General features: G+C 36.9%; 1 protein-coding gene across 7 annotated transcripts in view; it reads left to right on the forward strand.

The window, feature by feature from the left end:
• The window catches only part of RCOR3 (REST corepressor 3), a 66,796-nt gene that overhangs the window by 38,760 nt on the left and 11,155 nt on the right, over positions 1-16,881 (forward strand). For all 7 annotated transcript variants that reach the window (XR_002775895.1, XM_023519494.1, XM_003800513.3 and 4 more), the window contains 3 exons: positions 1,649-1,867; positions 7,847-7,924; positions 16,038-16,095. Coding sequence is in view for 6 of the 7 variants with exons in the window: in XM_023519494.1 (XP_023375262.1) it covers positions 1,649-1,867; positions 7,847-7,924; positions 16,038-16,095 (355 nt within the window). In the remaining variant the exon portion in view is untranslated. The remainder of the gene's footprint in view (positions 1-1,648; positions 1,868-7,846; positions 7,925-16,037; positions 16,096-16,881) is intronic.

Raw genomic sequence — 16,881 nt, forward strand, 5'->3', positions numbered from 1 at the left:
CCATCGATCCACGAATGGATCGATAAATTGTGGTATATGTACATCATGGAATATTATGCAGCCCTAAAGAAAGATGGAGACTTTATCTCCTTCATGTTTACATGGATGGAGCTGGAAAATGTTCTTCTTAGCAAAGTATCTCAAGAATGGAAGAAAAAGTATTCAGTGTACTCAGCTCTATTATGAAACTAGTTTATAGCTTTTATATGAAAGCCATGATCTAATTATAGTTTAAGAATAGAGAAGAGGAGGGGGGTGGATGGGTGGAGGGAAGGTAATTGGTGGGATTATCTCTATGATTTATCTTACAAGGGTACAAGTGAATTTTTCTAAAAGTAGAATATAAATGCCTTAACACAATAACTAAGAAAATGATATGAAGGTTATGTTAATCAGTATGATGAAAATATTTCAAATTTTATATGAAAACACCACACTGTACTCCATGATTACATTAATGTACACAGCAATGATTTAATAATAAAAAAAAAATTGATTCCAGCCATTTTAGGAGTGCTGTACTGGTAGGGGTTCCTCTGAACGTCAAATCTGCCATATATTGCTTGAAGTTGAATTTTAAGCAATAAAAATGAATTCTATATCATTATACACTTGTTTTATGAATTTCACTAAGAGTTTCTTTTCGAAGGAATTAGATTATTAGTGAAATAACTTTCAACCTGATAAACACAGTTTTTAATGTCTTGTTTCAGAAGCATAAAATAACATTATGTTTTTATATCATACTTTAAGATTATTACAGGTAATAATGAAATACTACTTAGACTTCATGGCCATTTTTAGAACTTTCCTAACCTCTTGTGAGTCATAAATTCATTTTATTTTATTCATTGATTAGGTATTTAGAAATGTCTTCAGGGTTAAGATGATTCTGTTTCCTTTATAACCTGTAGAGACATAATTATCTTTCAGCAACTCTAACATAAAAATAAAATGTTACATAGATCACTGAGAAAGTTTTGAGACAGACTGTGTTATGGTCCATTATTTCACTTCCCAGAAACAGTTGACAAATGTCCTTTTGATTCACCAGTGCTAGGTTCAACTTGCTTGGCTTACCAGTGTTGTTGGGAGGGCTTCATTTGTTTTCTGTCCACATAGATGTTACCTTTCTTGTTTTGCTTGTATCTCAAAATTTTGGTAAAGATCCATGTATCTCTTTTTTTACCAGCTGTCTAATCTACCTCGTCATCATTTCTTATGTGCCTTGTTTTTCTTAGTGTTGTAATTTTTAAGAACTTTGTCTTTAATAAGTTAAAGCACTTTTTTTTTTTGCTCTTTATTGCATAGGGAAAATGTATCTCATCCTGAAACAAACAGGATAATTTAGAGAACAGGAAAATTTATAGTTTAAAATTAGTCCTATGGAACTAGAAACTAAACGTTTGATTAAGTGAATTAATTCAGGATATGTTACATTATATGTTTCCCCCTAGTTGGTGAGTGGGGGAGTGTGTGTAGAGGAGGGATACACACACATTAGATAATGTAATCAGTTAGAAGTTTGTTTTTTTTAAGGAGTACTTAGTGCAGCAGATACTTCTACTACTATTACTGGGTAGTACTGTTTCTAATTTATATGTTTGTGAAAACTGAATGACATGTTACTCTGTCTCTATTTTCTTAGGGTAGTACTGAACAGCCTGTCCAAACGAGCAAGATTGGACTTGGAAGGAGAGAGTATCAGAGTTTACAACATCGCCATCATTCTCAGCGTTCTAAGTGCCGTCCACCTAAGGGCATGTATTTAACCCAGGAAGATGTGGTAGCTGTTTCCTGTAGTCCCAATGCAGCCAACACCATCCTGAGGCAACTGGACATGGAGTTGATCTCTCTAAAACGTCAGGTATTTTATAAAAATAAAATGTAATGATTCTGTCTATTTTGTTTATCTGGTTATAACTAGTTTGAACTCAGTTGTTGGCAGATTTTCTTAGCTACCCATTTATGTAAGTTTTATTTTTTAAAGTTTATTTTTTGTCCAATTTATAAGGTACTTGTCCTGTTCTAGATTTGAATCCCAGCATTGCCACCTGTTAGCTCTGTGATCTTGGGTAAATTACATAATCTCTCTAAGCTTCAATTTCTTTTTTTTTTTTTTTTTTTTGAGACAGAATCTCACTACATCGCCCTTAGTAGAGTGCTGTGGCATCACAGCTCACAACAACCTCAAAGTCTTGGGCTTCAGCAATTCTCTTGTCTCAGCCTCGCAAGGACTGCAGGTGCCTGCCCAAGGTGCCTGGGCTATTTTTTGGTTGTAGTTGTCGTTGTTTGGCAGGCCTGGTCTGGATTTGAATCTGCCAGCTCTGGTGTATGTGGCTGACACTCTAGCCTCTGAGGTACAGGTGCTTAGCCAACACCCAGCTATTTTTTGTCGTATTTGTCATTGTTGTTTAGCAGGCCTGGGCTGGGTTCGAACCCGACAGCCTTGGTGTATGTGGCTGGCGCCGTAACCAGTGGGCTACAGGCACCAAACCAGCCTCAAATTTCTATGTATGAAACTGGGCACAGTACTCACACTTCTCTTGCAGGTTATTGGGAATTGTGGTAGAACCTCCATAGTTGACCATCTCTTTAAGTTGACCTAATTTTCATCTACCAGACATGCACCTCCTGTATGTATCAGTATAGTAGGCCTAGTTCCTTATGTTGACTCCCTTATATTGATTAGTTTGTTATAGTCCATTGGTTGGTCAACCTTCAGAGGTTCTACTATATTTGCAATGATATTTGTAGATAATTTAACAGTGCACATTTTGATTGCAGCTGTTGTTGTGTGGCAGGCCTGGGCTGGATTCGAACCCACCAGCTCAGGTGTATGTGGCTAGCACCTTAGCCGCTTGAGCCACAGGCCCCAAGCCCTATGTTTGGCACATTTTGAATGCTTAGTTAATGATACCTGTTGTCTTCATCATCATTATCATTAGTAGTAGCAGTAGTATTGTAAGGGTATATTATCATTATGAGGTAGTGGTTAAGAATCAGTGAACCTTGACTATTCCATATCTCCTTCCTGTGTAACTATAGAGGAGCTCTTTAACTTCTCACAGCCTCAGTTTCTTCATCTGCAAGTAGGGCCGATAATCTGGTGGCTAGGAGGTATTAAACAAGATAATATATATTAAGTGTTTAAAACAGTGTACAGCACATAGTAAGTACTCAGTTCATGGTTATTATTAGGTCTCTGGCCTTTTTCAGTCATCTTTTTTTGTTTTTTGTTGGTTGGTCATTTTGTTTTTTTTCATATTCCTTAAATCTAGATACTCTTCTTTTTTTTTTTTTTGAGACAGAGCCTCAAGCTGTCTCCCTGGGTAGAGTGCCGTGGTATAGCTCACAGCAACCTCCAACTCCTGGGCTCAAGCGAGTCTCCTGCCTCCGCCTCCCAAGTAGCAGGGACCACAGGTGCCCGCTACAATGCCCGGCTATTTTTTTTCAGTTGCAGCCATCATTGTTGTTTGGCGGGCCCGGGCTGGATTCGAACCCGCCACCTTAGGTGTATGTGGCTGAGACCTTAGCCACTCGAGCCACAGGCGCCAAGCCTAGATTCTCTTCTAAATCTGTATTTCCTTGGTGAATGTCATCCAACCCTGTCTATAAGCCAGTGAAGTCTGAATCTGTTTCTGAAGAAATGAGCTTCCTAAACCTCCATAGCAATATTTCCAACTGCCTACTAGATCTTCCCTCTAAAGTTTTTTTCTGTTTGATGAAGCATCATAATCATGTTTGATTCCTCCCTTGCCATTATCTCTTCCCTAACACTTGTAAACTTAAGTGGTAACCAAATTGTGTGAGTTTTACCTGTGAAATTATTTCTAAACTAATCTCCTCATTTTTATCCCATCACTACCACTGTTGTTCAGGCTCTTATCCTCTCTTGCCTGACAATAACTGTCATGTTGATCATTTCTGTCCACTTTTCTTTAGATGTAGGTTATACATTATTGCCAGTATTTTTTAAATATTGGTCTGATGAAGGTCAGTTATCTTAAAGCTGTTTGTTAGTTTCTGCCTGCCTCTAGCAGGGTATAGTAGAGGTAGATAAGGATTTATAAAACAATCACGTTAAGAAATTTGAAGTTCATCCTGAGTTAGGAAACCACTGAAGGACTTTAAGAAAAGGTGTACCACAGTCTTATTAACATTTTCCAGCTGTATCTCTTTGCATTTTCTTTTCTTTGCATTTTCTTTTCTTTGCAGGGATTACAGTATCCTTAGCTTTTCACTGTGTACTGAGAACTAATATTACAAAAGTCCTCCCTCATCTGCAGTTTTGTTTTCCATCATTCCAGTTAACTTATAATTCAGTATAATAACACATTCACTTAACTTTTATTATAGAATATTGTTGTAATTGTTCTATTATTAGTTATTATTATTAATCTCTTAATGTGCCTGATTTATACATTAGATTTTATCATGGATATGTAGGAAAAAACACAGTCCAGGTTGAGCATCCCTAATCTGAAAGTCTGAGATGCTCCAAAATATGAAACTGCTTGAGCAAAGGAAATGGCCATGGGAGCGTGTTGGATTTTCAGATTAGTGATGCTCAGTTGGTATATATTGTGCAGATACTCCAAAATCCCTCAAAACCTGAAACACTTCTTGTCTCATGCATTTTTTTCTTTTGTTTTTGGAGACAGAGTCTCACTTTGTTGCCCTCTGCTGTGGTGTCACAACTTACAGCAACCTTAAACCCTTGGGCTCAAGTGACCTGTTGCCTCAGCCTCCCAAGTAGCTGGGACTACAGGCGCCTGCCACAACGCCTGCTTTTTTGTTGTTGTAGTTTTCATTTGCAGGTTCAAACCCGTGAGCTCCCAGTGTATGTGGGTGGCACCCTAACCACTGAACTGTGGACGCTAAGCCTTTTTTTTGAGACAGAGCCTCAAGCTGTCGCCTTGGGTAGAGTACTGTGGCATCACAGCTCACAGCAACCTCTAACTCCTAGGCTTAAGCAATTCTCCTGCCTCCGCCTCCCAAGTGGCTGGGACTCTAGGCGCCCGCCACAATGCCTGGCTATTTTTTGGTTGTAGCCATCATTATTGTTTGGTGGGCCCGAGCTGGATTCAAACCTGCCAGCTTAGGTGTATGTGGCTGGCACCTTAGCCCCTTGAGCCATAGGCACCGAGCCCTTTTATATATATATATTACAACAGAGTCTTACTTTGTTGCCCTTGGTAGAGTGCTATGGCATCATAGCTCACAGCAACCTTAAACTCTTAGGCTCAAGAGATTCTCTTGCCTCAGTCTCCCAAGTAGCTGGCTGCCTGCCTGCCACAATGCCCAGCTATTTTTAGGTCTTGCTGTGGCTCAGGCTGGTCTCAAACCTGTGGGTGCAGGCAATCCACCTGATTGGGCCTCCCAGAATGCTAGGCTTACAGGCTTGAGCCACCGTGCCCAGCCCTGAAGTATCTTTCTAGAAGGCAAATATGGTCAAGTTACTGCTTTACTTTAAAATCCTTTAGATTTTATTCCTCTTAGGCAAAATTTAAATTCTTTTTTTTTTCTAATTTAAATTCTTTTATCTGGCCCTAGGCTAACTTCCTGCCCTTGTCTTAGGGATTTTCTGTCTTTGTAAATGCTATTCTGCCTGGAATACATTCTTTCTTCCCAACCTTGTCTGCCAGGTTATTTCTTGCTAATCTTTTGAAGTCAGCTTAGATGTTATGTTCTCTGGAACACTTTCCCTAACTTTCCCCACCCCCTGTCCACAATACACATACAAACATTCTTACTCTCTTTTCTCTCCAAGTCTACGATAGGTGTTCTAGTGTTTTTGTGCTTCTGTCTGTATTTATCTCCTCACTAATTTATGAAATCCTTGAGAATTAAGATCTTTAGTGAAAAAAAGTTCAGAAATCACTTTATAAATATTTGGTTATCTATACTAGGGGAAAAAACCAACCCCGGTGAAAAAAGTAAACAAATAATTTTAGCCCTCAGGATTCTAAATAAAGACTAATAATATTGCTAGTAAAAAGTAGTTAAAAAATTAGTATGGTTTGAATTCAGGTTCTACCTCCAACATTTGTAGCCTTAGGAAAGTTTCTTAACTTTTCTATACCTTACATTCCTCATTTGTAATGGTTATAATAGACATAGGGTCAGTTTTGCTATAACTTTTTTTTTAAACATTAATTTGTTCTAATGCAATTAATATATGTATACTAGGAAACAATTTTCTGTTTATGTATGTCTTTTGTCAGCAAAAATGGTACCCAGCTGAAGTGAGGTTTATGCACATGTCCCAAACATGTCCCAGCCCCCACAATTCCTTATGACTTATGAAGTACATATATCTGTACTTCTACTTTCTTCTACCCTTCTTCTACCTCTTTTTTTTTTTTTTTTTTTTTTGAGACAGAGCCTCAAGCTGTCCCCCTGGGTAGAGTGCCGTGGCATTACAGCTCACAGCAACCTCCAACTCCTGGGCTCAAGCGAGTCTCCTGCCTCCGCCTCCCAAGTAGCTGGGACCACAGGCGCCCGCCACAACGCCCGGCTATTTTTTGGTTGCAGCCGTCATTGTTGTTTGGCGGGTCCAGGCTGGGGATTCGAACCCGCCACCTTAGGTGTACGTGGCTGGCACCTTAGCCGGTTGATCTTCTACCTCTTGATAGTAGCTCACAGGCTGCAACTAGTTTGGCACCCACGTTCATAAGAAACCTTCAGGTCTTTTTCAAGGCTAAGTATACCATCTTCATTGTAGTATTTATAGATTTTTTTCATTTATAGATTTCTTAACCATTTAGAATATGTAGAACTGTGCTCCCATTTTTGTTAAGTGCCTGTTTTCTTACGTGTTACTGATGAAGTTTCTGAGGGTTATATTCCAATCTCCTTTTCCCTATAAGCCTTGTGGGTGTTTTCTTAAATTTTTTTGAGACACAGTCTCATTATATTGCCCTCGGTAGAGTGCCTTGGTGTCACAACTCACAGCAACCTCAAACTCTTGGGCCCAAGCGATTCTCCTGCCTCAGCCTCTCAAGTAGCTGGGACTACAGGCACTCTCCACAACACCCGGCTATTTTTTTGTTGTAGTTGTCATTGTTGTTTTGCAGGCCCGGGCTGGATTTGAACCCACCAGCCCCAGTGTATATGGCTGGCACCCTAGCCACTGAGCTACAGGCACTGAGTCAGCCCTGTGGTTTTTATTGGGGATTTTGCAGAGTATAGTAACTTTTTCAATTTTTTTTTTTTTTTGGCAGTTTTGTTTTTTTGGAGGGGGGGGCTGGGGCTGGATTTGAAATTGCCACCTCCAATATATGGGGCCGGCACCCTATTCCTTTGAGCCACAGGCACCACCCAATAGTATAGTAACTTTTAAGAATGTATTTGTCGTGTTACAGCAGAGCCAATTGTTCTTATTCACAGAATTGATTGTACTTATTAACAAATGAGAATCAAGTGATTTATTACAAATAAAACCCTGAGAATGATGTTTTATACATAATAAACATCTTGTAAATATTGGTCTCCACTGTTATTATTATTGGAATAATTGTTGTTGGTCAAAATATATTTAATTTATTTAATTCCTGTTTATGCCAGTTATCTTTGGTTATAAGAGCCATTATTATTAATAATAGATATTCTGAGAATCTAATTTATGATATTCAAAGATATTCAAAATCTATTTGTTAGGTATGTATATTGATGTGGTTATTAGTTGAATGAGTGGTTTATCTCACCACTAAGTGTAATATGTATGTCTACTGTCCTCAAAATTTAAGCAAATTTTAGAATATGTCATTTCCATTTATTGGGTGTTCACTCAAATTTACCTAAGTATATGATTATATTCACATTTTTGGTTATTTTGTTGAAGGTTCAGAATGCTAAGCAAGTAAACAGTGCACTTAAACAGAAAATGGAAGGTGGAATTGAAGAATTCAAACCTCCTGAGGTAGGTTATTAAAGAATACATATGATTAAATATAGTGAAACCCTGTTCTCTGAAGTATTATTCCCTGTTCATGTACTATTTTGGATGTACATGTTGATAGTACTTTGAAGATTTTATAATAAAAGTAGTTTGTTATGTCTCTGTTTTTTCATTTAGATAGTTGGTCTTTTGAGGGTTGCCTCATGGTTTTGTATTTAAGGTAAATTATTTCTTTCTTGCCCTCAGCAGTTCGTATCAAGCAAAGTAATTAGGGAAAATAGCTATCAGAGTAGGAGCAGTATATGTGATACCAGAAGCTCTTTGATGAACAAGCCAGTGCATTTCTGGGTCTACAGTAATGTTTACTCAAACCTCTTTCTTGCCTGTGTGAATTGTTAATATAGATAGAAAGAAAAACACCACAAGAACAGGAGTTTAACAAACTTTAATTTATTTATCTGTTGGCTTAGATTTCCAATTAGGATTTTATTATGTAAACTTACATTCTTGTACTTACATCTCTGGGGGAAAAAATCTAAAAATGAGGTATAGATTGATCATTTTCTCAAATCTTGTTTATATTTCAGATGCAGTCTAAAGATGTTTTTGGTATTTGTGGTAATTATAGAAGTATTTAATGTCCTTAAGATCCAATTAAGTGGTCTTACAGAAGCTTCTATTTATAAAACCTTTTCCCTCTCTCTCTCTTTTAAGACTCCTATGTTTTGCTTTATATCCTGAATTTGCCTTTCTGTGTATGTGATAATCAAATAATCTTCTTTAATCTTAATGGGACTCCTCCATCGCCACACCCCAAATCACAGGCTGACTGAAATAGCTACAGATGAAATATATGTGAGGGGTTGGGAAGGAGGCAGAGAGTAGTACTTTAGAAATACAGTGCAACATAGGTCATCTTAATCATTAGAAATGATCTTTCAGAAAGGAAGACTTATTATGAGGAAAATTATTTTTGTTGGCTGTTTTGAATAAACTTTTTCAAGAACATTAGAAGAATGAAAAATATATTATAAACCAGTGTCTCATGCCAAACCCACAGGTCAACTGATAAGGTAAACTGATAAACATGCTAGTAGTAACATTTATTTAAGGTCACTATAATACAAAAAAGAACTACCTTTTTTTGTTGTATTATTGCAACAAAAAATTATTTTAAATTTTCTATTAAAGCATTTTAATTTTGTATTTAGTCATGTCTTAAAAAACAAAGATGTTAAATGACATTTTATAATCTAAAAAAGTCAAATATTAAAAACATGAATAGCGTAGCAAACTTCATGCTAACAAGCTTGAATATTAAAATATACAAATTCCTAGGAAAATGTCTTCCCAAAATTGTCAGAAAAGAAAGAAAAGTTAAATCATATATCATCATTACATAAAATGAAGGAATAATTTAACATTTTTCTATTATAAGGAAACACCAGACCAAGACAATTTTAAAGAAAAAGTCTCCAGCTAATGGGCACAATGTAAGGGTATATATTGGCACATCTCCTCGGTGTGGGACACAACTACAGGAACTTTACCTAACAAATGCAAAAATTGTTACCTGTGGTTTGTACCTTCATATTAATTTGAATTTTCAAGGAATGGGTATTTATAATCTCATATGTTTCATGAGATCACAGGACAACTTCGCTCATTTACATTATGTAAAGAAAAACATGAAAGTACAGTAGCAGTTTATAACTTTCCTCTGTGCTACCTCATTTGGTCTTTACATAAATTCATACAAGTACTTGAAGCAGATACTACTGTTTTACCTGAGAGAACTGGAACTCAAAGAGGTTAACTGACTTGTTCATGATCACAGAAGTAGTAAGTAATGAAATTCTAGCTATATCATAGATTCTTAAGAGTCCCTGATTATAGGGATGGTATATGTATATCATGCTGCCTCTTACTTTTTGGATATTTTCAAATAATAGCGAAATTGTTATTAGATTCTCAGTTTTTTAATACAGTTACTGGATTAGAAATTATCAAAACATTTATTATATCTTTTGGTTTATTGTAAAAATAATTAAAAAATAAAATTACCAAAATTTTGGTATCATACATTCTATACATTGAAATTTGAATTTTAGCCATTTTGCCTGAGCGAGCAGATGGTCACCTTTGTTTAAAACACAATTTCAATAAGCGTGCTTATTCTTCGCTACATCGTTTTTCCATGAGACCCTTAAGGCAACATCCAGTGAGAGTCTATCTTAGTTAATGGTGAAAGGTGTGGGTCCAGTTTCAGTCTTCTACAGGTTGCCAGCCAGTTCGTCCAGCACCATTGTTAAATAAGGAATCTTTTCCCCACTCAATGTTTTTAATTGGCTTGTCAAAGATCAGGTACCGTTTCTTCATGAACATCTTGCCCACATCTAATGATGCCTTAGCCAGATCCATAAAGCAAGAAAAAGAAAGAAAATACATAAAGATTGGAGTGGAAGAAATAAAACTGTCCATATTCATGGAGATCATGATTGTCTACAAAGAAGATGCTTAAGCATCTGTAGAAACGAAGGACAAACAACAGAACACTAGAACTAAGGAGTGAGTAAACCAGGTCACAAGATACAAAGTCAACACGAAATAAAATCCATTTTATTTCTGGGAAAAAAAAATTTGAATTTTACTTTGGGGGTGATTTGTCAAGTTCGTATGATTTGAAAATATATATATATGTTTTATCATCTAGAAAGTCCCCTGGATATATTTATCATATTATTCCTTTTGCTTTTGAGAGAAGGGCAACTTGATCGTCATATATTAAATTAACAATCATAGTAAAGATCTTAAAAAATCATGTAATCCATCCGTTTACCTTTAGGTTAGACTATACCTAATCTAACAATATTCATAACTTTTGGAATTTTAAAATAGACCGTTAAATGAAATAATTTTACTGGAAGTAAACAGTTAACTAAAGTGCTTATTAATTTGGTTGTATCCATTATTTTCATTTAGGGAAAAATTTAGTGAAGAAAGTCTGTTCACTTTCACATAGTTATTGATTGCCTATTTCACGTGAGGCACTGTGTTGAGCACTGTGGGTAATGTATGTGGGAAGCGAGAAGCACATAAAAAAATGAGGACAAGATGAAGTGATCTTTCCACCTTAGATGGAAAGGCAAACTGATGAAAGTTATATGATAGAATTTTAAGCACCTGTACAAGAAAACAAACATTGTTCATTCTGGCTAAGTGACTAGAGGAGACTGACTTACAGAGGTGATGTTTCAGCTGAGGTTTGAAGTGGGATTTTTGCACATTTGGAAGGGGCAGAGGTCATTTCAAGCAAAGGGAATAATATGGGCAGTGGTTTATTGTTGAATAGTATATTCAAAATGTAAATCTGGTGAGAAGAAATTAAAAGCACTATACTTCTTGTATGGTCATTTATTGTGCTAATTGCTAGTGAGACTTCAATGAAAGTGTGGAAACAGCTCTCTTTTTTTTTTTGAGACAGAGCCTCAAACTGTCCCCTTAGGTAGAGTGATGTGTCATCACAGCTCACAGCAACCTCCCAACTCCTGGGCTCAAGCAAGTCTCCTGCCTCAGCCTCCCAAGTAGCTGGGACCACAGGCACCTGCCACAATGCCCGGCTATTTTTTGGTTGCAGCCATCATTGTTGTTTGATGGGCCCTGCCTGGATTCGAACCCGCCACCTTAAGTGTATGTGGCTGGCACCTTAGCCACTTCAGGCGCTGAGCCATAACAGCCCTTTCTTAAGAAGGGCGGCATATTATCTGCTTAGGAAGGCCACCTCGATGCAGAGAACGAATGAACACAGTTTATGAGAGATGTTGACAGGGTTGAGCAGGGGTTTCTTTTTTTTTTTTTTGCAGTTTTTGGCTGGGCCTGGGTTTGAACCCACCACCTCTGGCATATGGGGCTGGCGCCCTACTCCTTGGAGCCACAAGTGCCAACCCTGCAGGGGCTTCTTTGTGATAGGGGTCAGTGGGCAAGGGCCAGAGTATATAAGTCTTTGTGAAAGCTAGAAAGAAGTTTCCCTTTTAAATTAAGTCATATGGAAAGACCTTTTAGTTTCTTCAGTATAAGAAGGATGTAATGAAAATGTTTAATTTTAGGAAAATTATCCTGGCATTATTATATAGGATATATTAGAATAGGGAAACCTTATAGCTACTGAAATATTAAGGATGTGAATGATAAATGGTAAAGGGGTATCAGTACAGTTGGGCATTAGTTGTAGGAATGGAAACAGTGATAAATCAAAAAAAATTCCAAAGTAGGAAATTAAAGTGTGTCCTTGAAAGTATGTGAGTTTTTGAGGGTGTTGGCAGCATGAGTTGATTTATTTTGGATGGAGATAAATAGATAAGTGGGCAGCAAGGAGAATAATGAATCCAGGAAGGAAGAATAATTATAACTGAAAAAGGATGCTTTTTGAATCTAGAAACTTCCCATCATGGATGGATATATATATAGATATAGAGAGAGAGAGATTTATTTAATTTTATTTTTTTGAGACAGAGTGTCATTATGTCACCCTCGGTAGAGTGCTGTGGTGTCACAGCTCACAGCAACCTTAGACTCTTGGGCTAAGCCATTCTCTTGCCTCAGCCTCCTGAGTAGCTGGGACCACAGGCGCCCGGCCTTTTTTTTTTTTTTTTTTTTTTGGTTGCAGTTGTCATTGTTGTTTAGCAGGCCTGGGCCGGGCTCAAACCTTCCACCTTCGGTGTATGTGGCTGGTGCCCTACTCACTGAGCTACAGGTGCCGAGCTATCATCTATGGATATTTTCATGCAAAGTTGGTGATGTCCCTTCATTACAGATATTGGATGGAATTTTCAGCATTGGGTAGAAAGTTTACCTTGGTGACCTTTTCCAACACTTCCAACTCAGAGATAATTTGAATCTATCACTGATAGAAATAAGAAAGATTTAAAGACAAATTAATTTATCAGGGAAAGGATGAAGTAAAAGTGCTGAATTTCCTAAGGATGTCATAGATTGTTTTATTTATTTATTCATTTTGCAGTTGTTGTTTTTTTTTTGGCTGGGCCCGGGTTTGAAACCGCCACCTCCAGTATATGGGACCGGTGCCCTACTCCTTTGAGTCACAGGTGCTGCCCCTATAGACTGTTTTAAAAGGCTCTTTGGAACCTTTCATAGTATTCTTACATATTTTATTTTATATTATTAAAAAAAATTTTTTTTTTCGAGACAGAGATTCACTTTGTCACCCTGGGTAGAGTGCTGTGCTGTCATAGCTCACAGCAACCTCAAACTCCTGGACTTGAGGTAATCACTTGCTCTGCCCTCCGAGTAGCTGGAACTACAGGTGCCTGCCACAACACCTGGCTATTTTTTTAGAGGTGCAGTCTCGCTTTTGCTCAGGCTGGTCTTGAACTTGTGAGTTCAGGCAATCCACCCACCTTGGCCTCCCAGAGTGTTAGGATTATAGGTGTGAGCCACCACGCTAGGCTATGCAATTATTTTTAAAACAGCATTTCAAACTAGGATTTCTATGGAAGAAAATACTCTTGTGTTACTATCTAGCTAACTACAACTACCACATAGTTTTAGGTTCCTAGATTATATTCCAGTTGTCTTTTTTTCAAAATTAAATAAATCTCAAATTGTTTTCTTGAGTTTAAAAGACAATATAAAAGTTAATAAATTACAGAAATCCTGTATGTTTGTAATATTTGCCCCTGTTTTTCCTTCATCCCCTTGCACTGATTGCATTTTATTACTTATAAACCATTTAATCCTACACAGTTTCAACTGTTCCTTCTGCACTTTTACACTAAAGCTGCTGCTTAAAGTTTAACATTGGCACTAATGATAACATGCCACAACTTTCGACTTCTGATTCCCCTTACCTTTTTTCTGAGTCCTTAACATAGATGACTACCCCTTCTTTTTCTTCTTCCTTTAGTTTTGAGAAGTTATGTTCCTTTGTAACCATGTTGTTCTGTTCTCAGCTGTAATTTTACTTTCTGTGCATAAATATAGGTATTCTCCAAATTTTTATCTTCCATTATCTCTCCTCTCCTAGAGATACACAATCATATTATTTATACTACAAGTGTGTATCTTTGGCTCGGCAGCTGTGGCTCAAATAGCTAAGGTGCCAGCCACATACACCTGAGCTGGCAGGTTCTAATCCAGCCTGGATCCACCAAACAACAATGACGGCTGCAACCAAAAAATAGCCAGGTGTTGTGGCGGGCGCCTGTAATTCCAGCTACTTGGGAGGTGGAGGCAGGAGACGTGCTTGAGCCCAGGAGTTGGAGGTTGCTGTGAGCTGTGATGCCATAGCACTTTACCCAGGGCGACAGCTTGAGGCTCTGTCTGAAAAAAAAAAAAAAAGTGTGTATCTTTAAATGACACAAATTCATCCATAGCATCCACAGATATTCAGCCAAAATAAAAGAAAGAAGTGGAGGGAATGTTTAATAATAGCAAATGTGGTAGTGCTTGCAGTTCTGCCTAAACTCCGTTTATTGACTATATGCCCCCAAATGAGCAGTCATAAACTTTGAACTGGTAATCTACTATTTCTTTAACCAGCCTTAGCTTCCACATATTTACTTTGTGAGTATCTCTAAACTGAGGGAGATTCTAGCAAGTCAGTAAGTAAACATCCACTATCCTAAATTGAAGCTGGTCTTCATCTGGGGTTTGACTAAAAAACTAGTGGGCCATTCCAGTGCCAAAGGAATATTAGGCTGTGTGGATATAAGCAGAAACTCTGGGAAGTGCGTTCAAGGCAAATGGATTGCTTGTGCTCAGGAATTCAAGACCAGCCTGAGCAAGAGCAAATCCCTGTCTCCGGCTCTGTTTCTTTTACTCCACTTTTGGGGGGACATAATGATTAAATTTCTAGTTTTTCCTCTATCTCCTTTTTCTTTTTACTTTTTTAGTTTTGGTTCATTCTTTTATTATTGCTTCTGTGTGTCCCTCGCTATTTTTCCTCTTCTTCCTCCCCTTTTCCTTTCTCTTGTGCCCTTTGCTTCATCAGCAGTATCTGGACCTTAAGGATCATCTATTTTCTGTGTGGCCTGCTTTGCTACCCTTTATTAAGACAGAATATCTGGAAAACATGGTTCATATTTAGGGTTTTCCTTACTTTTAAGGCCTTCTTTACTTTTTCCTTTCTTTTCTCATAGATTTTATTTTTAACTTTGAATTTTCATTTTATTCTTTCTTCTGAATACTTATACCTCTTCACTCATGGTGAGAAAGCTGGTATCACACAAAACTTCTGTATACCACGTACTCTAGAAACTCCTACTGCTAAGACCTGGGGTGAGGTAAGACTTAAACACCACTTCCCAAAGGAAGCTTCTCAAAGGAGCTTTCTGTTTGGCCCAGCATATCCAGGTATTACACCATGCCACTTGATCTTGGCATTCCCTTCTATAAACCTCTGCAAGCTGGTGTAATTATTTCTATCACTCCATTTACTGTAAAGGTCTTTGATTTACTATTTAATGGGTAGACTAGTGAAATCTGATTTAGGTATTTGATATTGTGACATTAACGTAATAAAAACCCTACATTTAATGATTTTTTTTTTTTTTGAACAAAGATATCAGGAAGAATGTTAGAAGGTTTTGGAAGAAAAAAAATCTATTCTCGTCAAACTCGCTTTCTACATCAGGAATTTAAAGAAATGTTTTAGGACTTAGGTTTGCTCCATAGTCCTGTGTTAAGTTATAGCACTGTTTTAGGGGGAATAAGGAGAGGTTAATCTAAATATGAAGGGAAGAAATTTTAGAGTCATACATCCTATCTAAAGAAAATAATGTCTCTTAAATGTTTAAAACAAGGGGAAAATTACTACCTGCAATGTGTGATAGGAACATTTTAGTCAGAAAATGGGAGATTAATAGATTTTCTCAGGTTTTAATATCTAACAAAAACATAAATGCAAATGTTGTTCATTCTCCCATCCCTTTATCTTTCTGTGTGGTTAAAAGGTAACTCATAATATATTTTTTAATCCTTCTAAAAATGGAGTCTCCATTAATCAAAGTTTTAGTAATCTAATGTCTGATTTTGGTGAAAAGTTTAAAAAAATGAGCACTTTGAAAAAATGTCTGTCTTCATATCCTCATTAGGAAACTTCTCTTTAATTTTGTAGTCAAATCAGAAAATTAATGCCCGTTGGACCACAGAGGAGCAGCTTCTAGCAGTGCAAGGTATATTAAAGATAAGCAGTTATTATTGTTAATAATTTTTTAATTTGTCATGAAAGGTTACTACTGTAGTTCTTCCCTTCCTGTAGAAATGGATCATGAAAGGGCTCTTGTGTATACCACAAAGTCCTGGTGACCAGGACTCCTGTGTTGTATTTATGGATGTGACATACTGAGTCTATGTGCATTTTGGGTCCTGAGTAGCACATAATGCATTCTCAGCACTAAATAATGGATGGTGGTGATAAGTGTAAGCGATCATGTAGGCTTTCTCTGCTTCTGCTTCAGTATTCCTGCAGTTGGTTCATTCTTATTATATAGCATTTGTTGATATCTCATAGTTGATAGTTAAAAGCATAAACAGATGATGATATGTTTCTGGTTTCTCTAATTCTATATTAGAATATATTTCTATTTGATAAATGTCAGGTATTGTAAATATTAACTATATGTTTAAATTTCAGTGTATCATACCAAGAGATGTACCACTGAATGCTTAGAAACCTGACTTTAAATATATATTTTTTTAAAAGGAGACTTTAGAGACATATCAAAAAATACACATGTAGTGATTTAAATGCACTACTTATGAGACTGTTTTGATGAATTATATGGCAGAAGACTTTTTGTATTATGAATACCCATGGGCAAATTGGAAACATTATAAATTTGGATTTTCTCAATGTTTATATTACTTAAAGAAGGACAAATTGTTCTTTTATTCAGTGTTACGGATTTTTTTTTCCTCTTCAAGTTAAACTGTCTGCAGGACTGATTGTGTAACTTAAA

This window comes from Otolemur garnettii, unplaced genomic scaffold (assembly GCF_000181295.1).
Source record: "Otolemur garnettii isolate 467f Iridium unplaced genomic scaffold, OtoGar3 scaffold00178, whole genome shotgun sequence".
In the NCBI taxonomy this organism is placed as follows: domain Eukaryota; kingdom Metazoa; phylum Chordata; class Mammalia; order Primates; family Galagidae; genus Otolemur; species Otolemur garnettii.